The sequence below is a fragment of the Chenopodium quinoa genome, unplaced genomic scaffold (assembly GCF_001683475.1).
Source record: "Chenopodium quinoa cultivar QQ74 unplaced genomic scaffold, ASM168347v1, whole genome shotgun sequence".
Taxonomy (NCBI): Eukaryota; Viridiplantae; Streptophyta; class Magnoliopsida; order Caryophyllales; family Amaranthaceae; genus Chenopodium; species Chenopodium quinoa.
The window spans coordinates 214155-227573 of record NW_018745000.1 but is presented as its reverse complement, the minus strand read 5'-3'; the positions used below and the strand labels follow the sequence as shown (position 1 = coordinate 227573).

Below are 13419 nucleotides of genomic sequence, written 5' to 3'. Positions count from 1 at the left end.
TTCATTTCCTTTCATCCCACTCAACAACCGTTTTCCCGTCTCTCACTTGACATCCCCGCAAACCTCACCGGGAAATCATTTCCCAAAAAGCTGACACACGCAGCATTTGTTCAACGAATTTATCCTCATTTTCCAACTAATATTCGAAATAATTCAATCCTTTTCCCTGTTTAATTCAGGTATATATTCTTCATTTTCAATTAATTACTTAACCCTAAGCTCCAATTTTTCTCAATTAAATTCGATTATTACTCCATTTCAAACTCCAATTCTATTATTTGGGTAGTTGAATTGAAACTTTTGTGCAGCAGATTTCAATTTAAACCCCAGAAAAATTTCAATAAAGAAGTAATCAATTTGTACACCAGTGTGTGTGATCGTGGGTACTTTCAATTTTCGGTAAAAAAGTTATATTTCTTATATATTTGGTGATTTTGTGAAGAAAAATGAGTGATTTGGTTTCTGGGTCCGATCCATCGGGCAGCAATGAATTAAAGGGTAGTGGGTTTGATGCTGCCCGAATTCAGGAGGTTAAAGCATGGCTTGTTTCTCAATTTGATGCTGTTGGAAAAGATGTGCCCGAATTCGAATACACCCCTAGAAGTATTGCACATTTGCATAATATTGCATCTGTTTCTCAGGCTAAGACTCAAGCTGCTGGCATTGTTGCCAATGATTTTCGACAAAAGGCGGCCGAGTATCGATCTCAAGGTTTTGGCCTTGACCCTTTAAACTTGTTTATGATATCTTTGAAAGGCATTGTGTTGTAGATTGTATGTTTTGTTTGGAATTTTGAATTGCTTATTAATTATAGTTTATGTTGGCTTGTCTTGTATACATTGGATTGGTTTTTATGATTGGTTTGTGTGAGTTTAGATTTTCGAGTATGTGGTTTCGAGTGTGTAGTTGGAAAAATGAGGCAGTGGCTAGCCAAAGTAAATTAGATTAAGAAAATTGCTTAAGTTGGTTTTGATTTCTTTTTCTGATGATTTTGATGGGTGTTTTGGATTGCTTAGCTGCAAGGATTAGGGAGTTATTGGAGAATGTGGGTTTGGCTCAAGAGAGTTTGCCATCCAGCATAGTGGGCTCGGCGCAAGTTTTGGCGAGTGTTGCCAACTTGTTGAACATAAGAGACACTGAGTTGAGCAGGTGAGTTTTGCTTGGCACAATGTTTATCTTTTTGAATACCGTTTGGTTTTTGAACTAGGTTTCTAGAGAATTTACAAGAATGAATATGCTTTTAGTTTCCTTGTGTCGATGGGAGATCTTTCGCTCAGAAAGTCTGGAGTAGAGGAGAAGAGGGCCAAGGTACAAAAGGAATCTAAGGTGCTCCTTGATTATACACGAAAGGCTATAGCAAGGCTAACTTACTTGAAAAGGTATGCTGTCAGTGAGATTTGTCAGAAACGTTTGTACTTTGTGGAGTAGTTGTATATATTATGTTTGGTAAATTTGTGGTTGTTACCTTGATAACTTTTTTGAGGATATTTTTGTTTAGAAGTTTGACTAGTTTAGTTTTCTCGGGTCAAACTAATGATTGTAGCTGCTTTGCATATTTTTAGAATACTTGCTCAATTGGAAGATGAAGTAGCTCCTTGCGAGGCTCAAATTGAAAACTGGAAGACAAACTTGCCACTCCTGGTTTCAAAAGAGCGTGAATACAATCAGAGATATTCCAACTACAAGGTAGTGTACATTACTTGTTGTGTTTGATAGTTTAAAACTATTGCTTGCTATCATTTGGTAGGGAAATAGAATGGAATTGCCGGCCTTTCGTATGACTTTTTTTTTATAGTTGCATGCTCGTGATTGAGAAATAGGAATGCTTCATTTATCTCCATATGTGACATCCATTTAAATATTTTGGATGCTGGTTCAATATACAGTGCTGTGTGAGTCTTTGAGGCTACTTTGTCATTTGTGATGTTTTTGCTTCTTTTTCTTTGTGAAATCAATAGTAGGAGGCTTAAGCTGTATACTGCTTGTATGTGTTGATCATTTTGGCTTTGCAAACTGATGTTGGAATCTCCGTGTTTCCTAGGGGAAGATACATATGATTTTTGTTGTTTATATGCTAAAACTTGAAAATCAGTGGGTTTTAATCACTAGGCTGTATGGGCAACTGATCATGTATAATAGTATTGAAATTATGGATCAGATGAGTGTTTATTAGAAAAGAGGAGAACATTATGGATTGATTTCTCCATCTTGTTACAGTATACTGTACTTTTTTTGAAACAGCAAAATTTTGACACTTTTTTTGGCTTGCTAGATTGTTTTCTCTTTTACTCTATAAATTAGACAGTAGACTGATGAAAAAATTAGTTTGGTATTTTCAAAAATTACGGCGCCTTTTCTTTTTTGATAAAACTGTTCAGATTATCAAAGTTTTGCTGCCTTTCCTTTATTGCACTGGGTACTGATTAAGGTATTTCTTCCTTTGTATGAACAGGCACTTCTGAATCGTGTGGGTTATGCCCCTGAAATCAGCCATGGGGTATTGGTAGAAATGGCAGAACACAGGAAAGAGATGGAGAAGAAAACTAAACCTATTCTCGATACTTTGAGAAGTTACCAAGATTTGCCTCCTGTAATAAATCCGAATTCCTTTACTTGCCACCATAGTTGATTTTTCATTTATGATCTCAGCTTGTTTTTCTCATTTTTTTTTCCCTTACTTTTCTAGGACAAAGCATTGGCTTCACTGGCAATTGAAGACAAGAGAAGACAGTTTGCTGCCGCAGAGAAGTACCTGGAGGAGGTGTTGCAGTCTGCGCTTTCAACAACAGATTAGCTTCATATCTAACATTTTATCGTGTTTTGAGTGAGGTCAAGTTTGTCACTTTGAGAAGATGTCAACGCCTAACTTGTCGATTGGCACTGTACTTGAAGCCACAACACCTGGTGCACCCACTCAAATCTCAACCAATAGTTTTGAAAATCAATCTTGTTCACACATTTCTGTATAGTGCTCTTAATATTTAGAGGTTGTGTAAGCGTTGTTGTGTACTCCATGCCGCTGTGTTTTGGCAGTTGTGATGAGTTATTTAGATGTTACTTGATTGGCCTGACCGCTATATGTCATAGTAGTGCGTAATTAGCCTTGAAAATATCATGCCTAAGTATTATAATTGTAGTAACTTCATGGACCAATGTGCAAATTGAAGGTTTGTTGATCGCTAATTGCTTACTTTATGTATGATAATCGATTATGGTGAAGCTTTAAGTATTTTCTATCCAACTAATTAAAGCAAAGGTTTTTTTTTTATTTTTTATTTATTTATTTATTATTTTTTTTTTACAAAGATCACTAACAAAACAAACAAAACAACAACCACTAATTAAAAAGACCAGCAAAGGAAACGGCGGTCACGAGCACTAATAGCCAATCAATGCACAGCAGCTACCCAATTCCGAGCACCCAATTCCGAGGCACCCTATAAAGCTGACAGGCGGAAAAATGAGGGAGCATCTCCTAAATCTCCCGAAACAACCACAGACAGGAAATATCAATAGAACCAGGATGCTGAAACAAGGAAACCAGAGGAGCACAATCTGTGTAGATGATGAGACAAAGAATATCCTGACGAACCGCCGTCCGAAGAGCCCACAAACAAGCCTGTAATTCCGCCTGAAGAGCATTATCGATGCGACAAGCCCGCGCACCACCTCCAAGGACCATATCTGAGGAAACCTCTCGGAAAACCTCTCGGAAAGCCAAGCACCGTCAAAAAGTAGACAATGATCGAGACGATCCGAGGCACCCCCCTGCAGACACAAAGGCACCAACTCTTGACACAGTGTAGGAGAATGCCTTTCCAAGGATAAAAGATGTCATTGAAATTCCGTCCATTCTTGAGAAAGATGATGAATCAAAGAGGGAGACCACACTGCTTGCCGGAAAATACAGTGATTCCGCACAACCCAAATAGCCCAGAGGAGGGAAACGAAAGATATCAGACCATCAAAATCCTTAGACCTCCTATAAAACGAGACCACAGCCACAACCCAGTCAGGAAATGGAATAGAAGCCAGCAAAGTACCATCCAGAGATAAAAGAGCCGAATTCCAAAGAGGACGAATAAAGGAACAGTCTCGGAAAAGATGGGAGGTCGTCTGGAGGTTGGTGCGACAGAAAATACTCACTGGATCCACCGGAAGACCTTTGGAAAGTAAAGTTGCCAACAACGGTAAAGCATCATGAAGCAGCTTCCAACAAAACATCTTAAAACGAGGAAGAAGGGGGAGACCCCAAAAACATTTCCACCATAGATCAGGAGCTGGAGTGTTGACAATCGAAACGACTAATTGTCGTACTAGCAAAGAGTAGGCCGATTTGGTGGAAAAGCGACTATCCCTAGAGAATTTCCCGTAAACAAAATTAAAGCAAAGGTTTTACATTGCCTAAATTGTACTTATCTCTTCCCTCTTTCATTATTCTCTACATCCCACTCCTTGATCTCACTGTTATAAGTTTACATCAAAAATTTTAAACAATTTATTCTAACATCGGAAATAAGTGTGGTTTGAAACCAAATTTCAAATGAGTGAGGGGATTTGAACTTGTAACCTACTGTATACAAGCTTTCAGTCTTTGCCACTAAGCCAAGATTCATCGGTTATTGTGGTATGTGAAGTACTTTTTAGTTCGTTAAATCCGGTGATGACATCATTTGCTCTTTTATTACTCTATGTACTCAAAAATAAAATAATACTCGTAATTTACTTCGGCATTGCTACAGACAAGATTTGCATGACTAGCAAGTATTATCATCAGTGGCGGAGCCAGGATTTGTAATCCGGGGGGACAATTTTTAGATGTTTAATAATCGACAATAATTATAAGAAAAAAGAAATTGATCACATAAATTGTTTAATATATATTTGAAATCGCTTATGAGATATGACAATTATTCTTATATGGTGAAAGAGGAGTTGTTAAAAAATTAATTGCATATTAAGAAATTTATTAACCAAATTTTTTTTTTTATGCTGGTAAACCCCAATTTTAAGGTATGTAATCCTTAATAATCGATAAATATGATTTATCAAATGATAAGCATTTACACAAATTGATAGTAGATGTAAAGGGATTTGGGTTACATTTTAAAAAAAAAAATAATAATAAATAAATAAACTTTCTTTGACTAAAAATAAAATTGGAAACTTAGTTCCAAACAAGCTATAAAAAAAATAGAATTTAGGCACACATAATTAGAGAGATAAAAAAATACGGAGACATGTGTTCATTACAAATAGTTTAATAACACATTAGTAATCACTATCAACAAGGCGATACTTGATTAAACAGTTAAATGAGAGTAATTAGAGGTTTGAAGACTTATAATACTTTGTATATATAAATTACATACTATATAATGAAATTTAAAAACCAGTAAAAAAAAAAATGGCAAAATCCAAAAACAAGAAAAAGAAGTTAAATAGGAGCACTTTGTATAAACTATAAAATGAAATAAAAATAAAGTCCAAAAATAGCAAAAAGAAACAAAAAAAATGATCGGGTAAAGAATCGAACCTAGGATCAAAGAGAAATACAAGCTTTACTCAAGCCCATCAACCACCAGACCAAATGTTGTCTTTGTTATATAAGGTATACATGTAAGGTATTTATTCTTATTTACAGCATTTATTTAAGCTAACATAAATTAAATTTTTTTTTGGAAAAATGGGGGGACAACCGTCCCCCCTTGTTCCTACATGGCTCCGCCCCTGATTATCATAACATTCATTGGTTTTAAGTATACCCGATAAAACCCTTCACAAAAGTTAGTTAAGACTATATTAGTACAACCGTTTCCTAACAGAATCAGCTTATATTAACATCACCCATTTCAGTTTAGCTTGTTTTAACACTGTTGATTTCTTCATTTTCAAGAAACCTGAGTTTATTGAGAGACTTCAAACTTGTTCTGCTAATTCTGTTTTCATTCATCGGTTAGTCTTTTCATTTTGTAACTTCAAATTCAATCATATTATGAAATTTAAACCCATAATTCAATCATTCTATTTGCATGCAAGATTGTTCTAGTTCTTGTATTATTTATTTCAAGCATTATATTGTGGTAATATCTTGATTATTATATTCCATGCTTCGTTTCTTTTACTGATTTCATGCATCATTTCTGGTATATAAACTATGATTTTTGGATGATGAACTTGGTTTTTTTTATTCCAGTGTAATTTTCTTGGAGAAAAACTTGCATTTTTGTGGGATTTCTGCTATAAAGAAAAACAAGACTGAATTTGTGATAATCACGTATTAATATGAAATTAATTTTAAATTCCTCTGTTTTAATCAGGTTAATGTGTCAAAAATCACGGTATTTGAGATACCCAGTTTTGTATAATCCTAGATAGTTTTTTCATTCAATGGCAGAAATCATAACCATACTTTTTTTTTTTTTTTTTTGGCAGGAATTTAGATTACTTGCTTCTGAAAATATTCAGTTTGGGTACAAAAATGGAAACAGAGATTGAGAATAATCACAAGAAGGAGACAGCTCAGCCACTAGACAAATTCGACATCGATTTCTTGAAAAAATATGTAAGACAGTTTAAACTCTTCTCATTCTTGATTATTTAAATGGTTTTATTTACTATTTTAAGGATTAATTGATTAAAATGGTCGAGGAAAAAAAATATTATGCTTGTTTTAATGATAGTTTTTTTTTCCTGAGACTTTTAGTTTGATAATATATGCAGGGAAATGGACCTTACTCTACCGACATTGATGAATTGGAAAAGGAGATTAAGAAATATGCTAGGAGGGTTAAGAAATTATGTGGTACGGAAATAATGCAACCTAAATTTTATGCTTTGTATAAGTTAACAAGTTAGTACGTAGTACTTGAAATTATGTCTTGTTCTTTGCATGATTTGCATCATCTCCAATGGCTCTATGAATATAAGTAACTTGCCTTTCAGCAATTAACTTTAGCTCGATCAGTTGTTATTCATGGTCATGTATTATGTTTGGGGACAAACACCAATTATATGTATGTACACATAGTTGGTATATTATCAAGTGTCAATTGACAATGCCCAAGTGGTATGTCGGAGTGTTGAGGATTTTGACACAGATACATAAGTCTTGAGGAGAAGGGAAGGGTCCGAGTATGATAAGGAGAAGGGAAGAGTTCGAGTATGATAAGGAAAAAAGCTGTTAGAAATATAATATTTTGATTTGTTTTGTATTTGATGTTCCTGTTTCATTTGTCAGGGTTACATCTTGCAAGTGATGTAGGTCATTTATTTGGCAGAAACTCTAGACATTTTTTTTTTTTTTTTGCTTTTTAATGAAACATTGCATGTTATTTCTAGATATTGAATTATGATTTAGTTTTCAGGATTGAGCTAATTAATCTTCTTATATGACAGGAGTTGAGGATTCTGACACAGGACTATCAGCTCCTGGCAAATGGAATCTCAAATCGGATATACTAATGAAGATGACAGAAGAACCTCTCCATGTAATAAGTTTATCTTGATTCTCTTCTCTCCTGAATAATAGTCTTCAATTTTCTTAATAGTTGTGGACTTATGGTGACTGGTGTACGTTCAGGTTGCATACTGCACCAGCATAATGAACCCTAACACCGAACAAGCTAAATATGCAGTTAAACTGTCAGGAACTTTAAAGGTAATTGATGCTTCCTTTTTCCTCTTGTTTCCCACAAACTCCTCTTTTTACTGATTTCTCAGCTCCCTAGCAGGCTTCTTTTGTAATATGAGAGCATTTTACATGTAACAGTAGGTAGCAGGTCAAGGCTTAACTGTTTTACTCTTGCCACTGTAGGATTGACTATGTGGTTAAGACTTCACTAACGGTTTTTTTTTTTTTTTTTTGCATAATTGTATGTTTAGAAAGCATAAATAGAGAAGAAAAGTGGGAATACATCTGCCTACGACTTTTCTTACTCCATTTTCATTTAATAAATTATCACAGGTTTTGATTGTTGGGCTTGATGATGGAGTGTCTCCAACTGATATAGAAGAAGGCACACGTGTTGGGTATGTTGTTGATGCTCTTTGATATTTTTGTGTGTTCATTTCCCTGATGTAACTTACTGTCACTAATGTGAACATATTACTTCGATTAGGTGCTAGTGCAAGCTAGTACACCAGAACTCAGCTGATGATTCCATGTTGGCTATATAGCTAGCATATGTGTCTGTAGTCTGAACTATATTACTCGCTTTCTGATCGTTATTGCAGAATTCTGCACTGTCACATGGATAAACTAAGGCTTGTTTGGCTTTAGGTTGAGTGTTTTCAAACTATGAGTTTAAGCCCTTTGTCTCAAACTATATTTCCTATTAATTTTCTACTGCTTTTTGAATTTTGGAATAAACTGAGAGTTACTACTTTTATATGGATAGTACTGTCTGTTAAATTGAGAGTTTCTACAAGCTCATCTTCTACTCTCACCTTACTACAATGCATCCTTTACTCTGTGTCTGACATGAATCACAGAAATTATATCAGCTAAAAATCCATCTTAGACACATAAACTCACTGGTAAGTTGGTGTGCTTATTTTAACAGGATTACTAGAATGAAGCCCAAGATACAGATACCCTTACCTCCTAAAATTCATCCCGATGCATCTTTGTTGACAGTGAAGGAGAAGCCTGATGTAACATACAATGATATTGGTGGCTACAAAGAACAGATACAAATGGTCCGAGAAGTAAGTCCTTGTTTTTTTAAATAAAAGTTTACTCAAATTTTCTAAATGAAAATGGTGTAAGAAAATTTACTCGCTTTCTATTTTAGTATTCCTTAAGCTATGTTTCTGTTTGCAGGTTGTTGAATTACCCATGCTTCACCCAGAAAAATTTGTTGCTCTAGGGGTCGATCCTCCTAAAGGAATCTTGTTTTATGGTCCTCCTGGGACAGGGAAAACACTCATAGCCAGAGCTGTGGCTAACAGAACTGATGCCTGCTTCATTCGTGTAAATGGAACTCAGCTTATCTACAGGAGAACGGGTGGGGGTGCTGATAGGCTTATCGCGTACCTAACAAAAATAACCTAACTATTCCTTCTAACTGTGTAGTAGGGCAAGTAAGGATCGAATCCCAAGAGACTATGGTTCATTCAATTAATCAGACTCAATTAATCACTAAGCACGTCACCAATCAATAATGGATGATAATAATCAACTAATATATTAAATAACACAATTAACTAGAGGAAATATTAATCAATAAACTAAAGCATCCAAGATCAAGCATTACCACGATTATGATTGATAAACTAATAAATCTACCCCCAATATATAAATCAATTGACAAGAAGAAAAGCAATCCCTAATAATAATACCAAAGGTCTCTTCCAAGTTATCAATGGCTTCCCAAATTAACTATCAAGCCTACTTCCGTGGAATCAAGCGAATAAGGGACATTAAACACCATGCCTAGATTCCTAATTATTCAATCATCTACTTCCGTGATGATCTTCAAACCCTTAATTGGAATAACCTAATCCCGTTAATACCCAACTTCCGTTGCAATAAGAACAAAGGGATGATAACAATACTAATTATTCCTAATCTAGTATTGGCATAAACACAATCAATTAAGCATGTCAATTGGGATTATTATTGGGGAATTTAAAGATCTACTTTATACATCAATCATAATCGGGCTTAGCAAGATCCCGGATTAAGGAAACTACTCACACATCATAATAAAATCAAAATCAAGTTCAAAAACAAGAAACAGTAAAGAAAACATATTTAGAGAACAGTGAATATCAGAAAAGAGTGAAGTAAGATAAATACCAATTACTCCAATTGAAAGAACTCAAATTGTTGATGAACAATTGATTAATCTGGGATTAAAAGATTGAAATTGCTTAAAGGAAATAAAACTAGGGTTCTTGAGAGTTTTCTAGGGCTTAAGGAGAAAAACTAATGAAAAACTCTCTTTAAAAGTTAATTACAAAAGGGTATTTATACCCTCAAAAGATAGAAATTCGGAAATAGCTGAAATCGCGCAATCTTGAACATCGCCCGGTCAGACCGGGCAAACCTCGCCCGATCGGGCGGAGGAAAGCTGCGTAAAATACGACAGTTTTCCTTCTTTGCCCGGTCAGACCGGGCGAGCCTCGCCCGGTCGGGCGCGCGTAACACGTTTCCAGAATTGCATCTTCATAACTTGACTTCTTCATCGCCCGGTCTGACCGGGCGAAGCCTGCCCGATCGGGCGCGCGTTGCACCGTTCAGAATTGGGCTTCTTCCTGTGAACTCTTCATTGCCCGGTCTGCCCGGGCAAGCCATGCCCGGTCGGGCACTCCACATAAATTGCAGTTCTTGGCTATCAACTCTTCCGAATCTACTAAAAACACGTCCAATTGCCTAGAAACGCTTCATATTCCTGAAAAGCTTACTAAAACAATCGAATACACTAAAGAAGAGATTGTTAGCAAGAAATGGCTCCGTAGAGCTCAAAACCATATAAAATTACTAAGTAAAACCGGGGAAAACCATTGTATAAAACACGTATATCAGGTGCTGCAATGGTTCGTCATATATTTAAGGTATGCACTATGTTAAGATCACAAAAAATTAATTAATACCAGTGTGTTCCCTCTTTGTTCAGTTGCTTTATTGCTAAATTATACACGTATGCATTGTTACAGATGGCTAAGTCAAAAAAGGCCTGCATACTTTTCTTTGATGAAATTGATGCCGTAGGAGGTGCACGTTCTTTTGATGTTGCTAGTGGTTACAATGAGGTACAACATACTATGATGGAAATAGCATATCAGCTTGATGGATTTGATTCTCGTGGAAACATCAAAGTTCTTATGGCCACAAACAGGTTAAATATGCTCCTAATAAGTAATTTTAGGACTAAGGCTTTATTCTTGTTGAGTATCTCACCATGCTCTTTCGATATTTTCCAGACCTGATACTCTTGACCCTGCCCTCCTGCGCCCTGGAAGAATTGATCGGAAGGTTGAGTTTGGTCTTCCAGATTTAGAGGGTAGGACTCAAATATTCAAGATTCAAGCCAAGAACATGAGTTGTGAAAGGGGCGTTCGTTTTGAACTTCTTGCTCGCATGTGTCCTAACTGCACAGGTGACTAAGTTTGCCCCCTTTTCTTTAGTGTATGTAAAACATGGAAAGATAGATCACACACATGAAATTATAGTTACTGTGACTCTTCAATTTATAGACCCGAAGAGGGCAGAAGTAGGTTTCCTTGCTTTCTCCTTAAGAGAACATAATTTATACTGTATGCAATTTCTTCACTTCTTGAAGGTGGCCTAAATTGTTGAGAGACACCGAATTTAAGAAAAACTTCAAGATTTTGCTCTTTTTTTTTATTTTATTTTTTTTCAATTGTACATAAATGCATATTGATTAGATGCAAGCTGTTGTTACAGGTGCTGACATAAGAAGTGTGTGCACTGAAGCTGGAGTATTTGCAATTCGGGCTCGAAGGAAGTTTGTGAAAGAGAAAGATTTCCTTGATGCAATTAACAAAGTCAATATGGAATACCAGAAGTTTAGTGCAACCCCAAAGTATATGATATACAACTGAAACAGTTGATTTTTCATGTAATATTAACATAGGATACAGTTTTGGGTGATTTAAGGGGGGTAAAAAAAGTTTTAATTGCGTACTTAAAGTAAAACAAAAAAGCATTGTGAAAGCTGGTGACAAAACACTCTCATACTTAGTACTACGTATTATTCTTGGTATAAAAACAATGGTTTCAAATAAACTATAGAGCATATTAAACTAGGAACATTTTGAGCTGATGTCTTTGTACCAAGGATTGTGAATATCATATACTTTAGATCGCATAAAAAATGTCGTTTTAGATCAGAACCACATATCAGAACAGATTGCTTTGTTTTTATCTGTTTCATTTCATTCTCTTTTCAACACACTCTTACTTATGTCTTTTCAGGTTCTCCAGAACTTGCTTCTGTCAATGATTCTGTAAAAGACATTCAGGCTCCCTCTGTCGGAGATGTTGCCACAAATGGCAAGGTTGCTGGGGCTGCAGTTGGAGGTGGAACTCCTGTTAGTCCCTCCAACGTTACTGCTGAGTATGACTTAAACAGAATTCTTATTGATACAGCAGCGCCATTTGAATCTGTGAAAGAAGCAGTTTCTAAGTTTGGAGGCATTGTTGACTGGAAAGCTCATAAAGTTCAGACTGTGGAGGTTAATATATCTGATTTTCTGTTTCGAATTTGGTTTAGTACTTCTTTGTAGACCAGTATTTTGCCTTAAATTCCTGAACATGAGATTTTGATTTGACATATTGATTTCTAGCTATTTAGAAGTTCTGCTTATGGATGTGCAGAGGCGCAAAATCATAGAACAAGAACTTACAAAGGTACAACAAGAGATCCCCCTGTACAAGGAGCAGTCCGAGATGGCTGAAAAGTCAAAGATCCAGATACTGAAGGACTTGGAAAACATTAAGAGACTTGTTGAGGAACTAAAGTTGAATCTGGAAAGAGCACAGACAGAAGAGTGTCAAGCGAAGCAAGATTCTGAACTTGCCCAGCTCAGAGTTGTAGAGATGGAACAAGGTATTGCTCACGAAGCTAGTGTGGCAGCCAAGCAACAGCTTGAGGTGGCTAAAGCTCGACATGCTGCTGCAATTGCTGACCTTAAATCTGTAAAGGAAGAGCTGCAATTGCTGCAAAAAGAACATGCTTCTTTATTGACTGAGAAAGAAGAAGCTGTGAAGAAAGCTGAAGAGGCTGTCTCTGCATCTAAAGAGATTGAGAAGACTGTGGAGGAGTTTACCATAGAGCTGATTACTACGAAGGAAACCCTAGAGTCTGCACATGCTGCTCATCTAGAGGCGGAGGAACAAAGGATTGGAGCAGCTATGGCCAAGGACCAAGATAGTCTCTCTTGGGACAAAGAATTGAAACTGACTATTTTTACTGCCTGCATGCATGAATGCAAAAACACTTGTGAGTTGTGACATGTTTGGCAATGTTTATTGTAGAGATTTGTAGTTTGAATTTAGTATTTAGGATTTATCTTCTGTTTAGGCAATCATAAGCTAGTGAGTTTGGATTTGAAAACAGCTTGTTGCATTCTTCTGTCATTCATTTTTCCTTAGCTCCTATATACACGTTAAATTTAGTATGAAAACCTGATGAAAAACTGTCACTGATGACTTTGGAGGGCGCAATGCAATTAAAAAGAAAGATGGGGTATAAAGCACTGAGGAGACTTGAACATTATTCAAGTGTAATCTCATCTAGCTTAGGATCGGAGAAAATAAGAGGCAGACATCAGGCGGAAGGATTCTGAATCACTCGAAAATTTCTGTTCTGTTTGCCATCTGCAGATATGCTCAGATAGGTTATGTAGCAACTGCACTTCAACGATAAATGAGAAAGGGAATTAAGGAGT

The 13419-nt window shown here is 36.1% G+C and overlaps 3 protein-coding genes across 3 annotated transcripts; all 3 read left to right on the top strand.

Annotated features, from left to right (window-relative positions):
- LOC110707448 (AUGMIN subunit 1-like) lies at positions 1-3219 on the top strand. The gene is made up of 6 exons (XM_021885462.1): positions 1-711; positions 1017-1149; positions 1245-1379; positions 1563-1686; positions 2453-2590; positions 2687-3219. Exons 1-6 carry the CDS (start codon positions 447-449, stop codon positions 2792-2794), a joined length of 903 nt encoding a protein of 300 aa, XP_021741154.1. The 5' UTR covers positions 1-446; the 3' UTR covers positions 2795-3219.
- Positions 3220-6179: 2960 nt separating this feature from the next.
- LOC110707447 (26S proteasome regulatory subunit 7-like) lies at positions 6180-11869 on the top strand. Its single transcript, XM_021885461.1, has 11 exons — positions 6180-6565; positions 6724-6805; positions 7399-7490; positions 7583-7660; positions 7967-8031; positions 8565-8709; positions 8825-9014; positions 10532-10560; positions 10663-10844; positions 10930-11105; positions 11414-11869. The coding sequence occupies exons 1-11, from the start codon at positions 6482-6484 to the stop codon at positions 11569-11571; spliced, it is 1281 nt and encodes a 426-aa protein (XP_021741153.1). The 5' UTR covers positions 6180-6481; the 3' UTR covers positions 11572-11869.
- Positions 11788-13017, top strand: LOC110707464 (protein WEAK CHLOROPLAST MOVEMENT UNDER BLUE LIGHT 1-like; the record flags this gene model as incomplete). The annotated part of the gene is made up of 2 exons (XM_021885476.1): positions 11788-12204; positions 12347-13017. Coding segments are annotated over 2 exons (1053 nt in total), but the record flags the coding sequence as incomplete, so codon positions are not given.
- Between the last annotated feature and the right edge of the window lie 402 nt (positions 13018-13419).

Bases quoted from the DNA above. Each gene is read 5' to 3' on its own strand.
- LOC110707448 (XM_021885462.1), top strand. From the start codon at position 447: ATGAGTGATTTGGTTTCTGGGTCCGATCCATCGGGCAGCAATGAATTA. The intron at 712-1,016 runs GTTTTGGCCTTG...TGGATTGCTTAG, and splicing joins GGCCGAGTATCGATCTCAAG to CTGCAAGGATTAGGGAGTTA. The intron at 2,591-2,686 runs GTAATAAATCCG...TTACTTTTCTAG, and splicing joins GTTACCAAGATTTGCCTCCT to GACAAAGCATTGGCTTCACT.
- LOC110707447 (XM_021885461.1), top strand. From the start codon at position 6,482: ATGGAAACAGAGATTGAGAATAATCACAAGAAGGAGACAGCTCAGCCA. The intron at 7,491-7,582 runs GTAATAAGTTTA...GTGTACGTTCAG, and splicing joins TGACAGAAGAACCTCTCCAT to GTTGCATACTGCACCAGCAT. The intron at 10,561-10,662 runs GTATGCACTATG...GCATTGTTACAG, and splicing joins TGGTTCGTCATATATTTAAG to ATGGCTAAGTCAAAAAAGGC.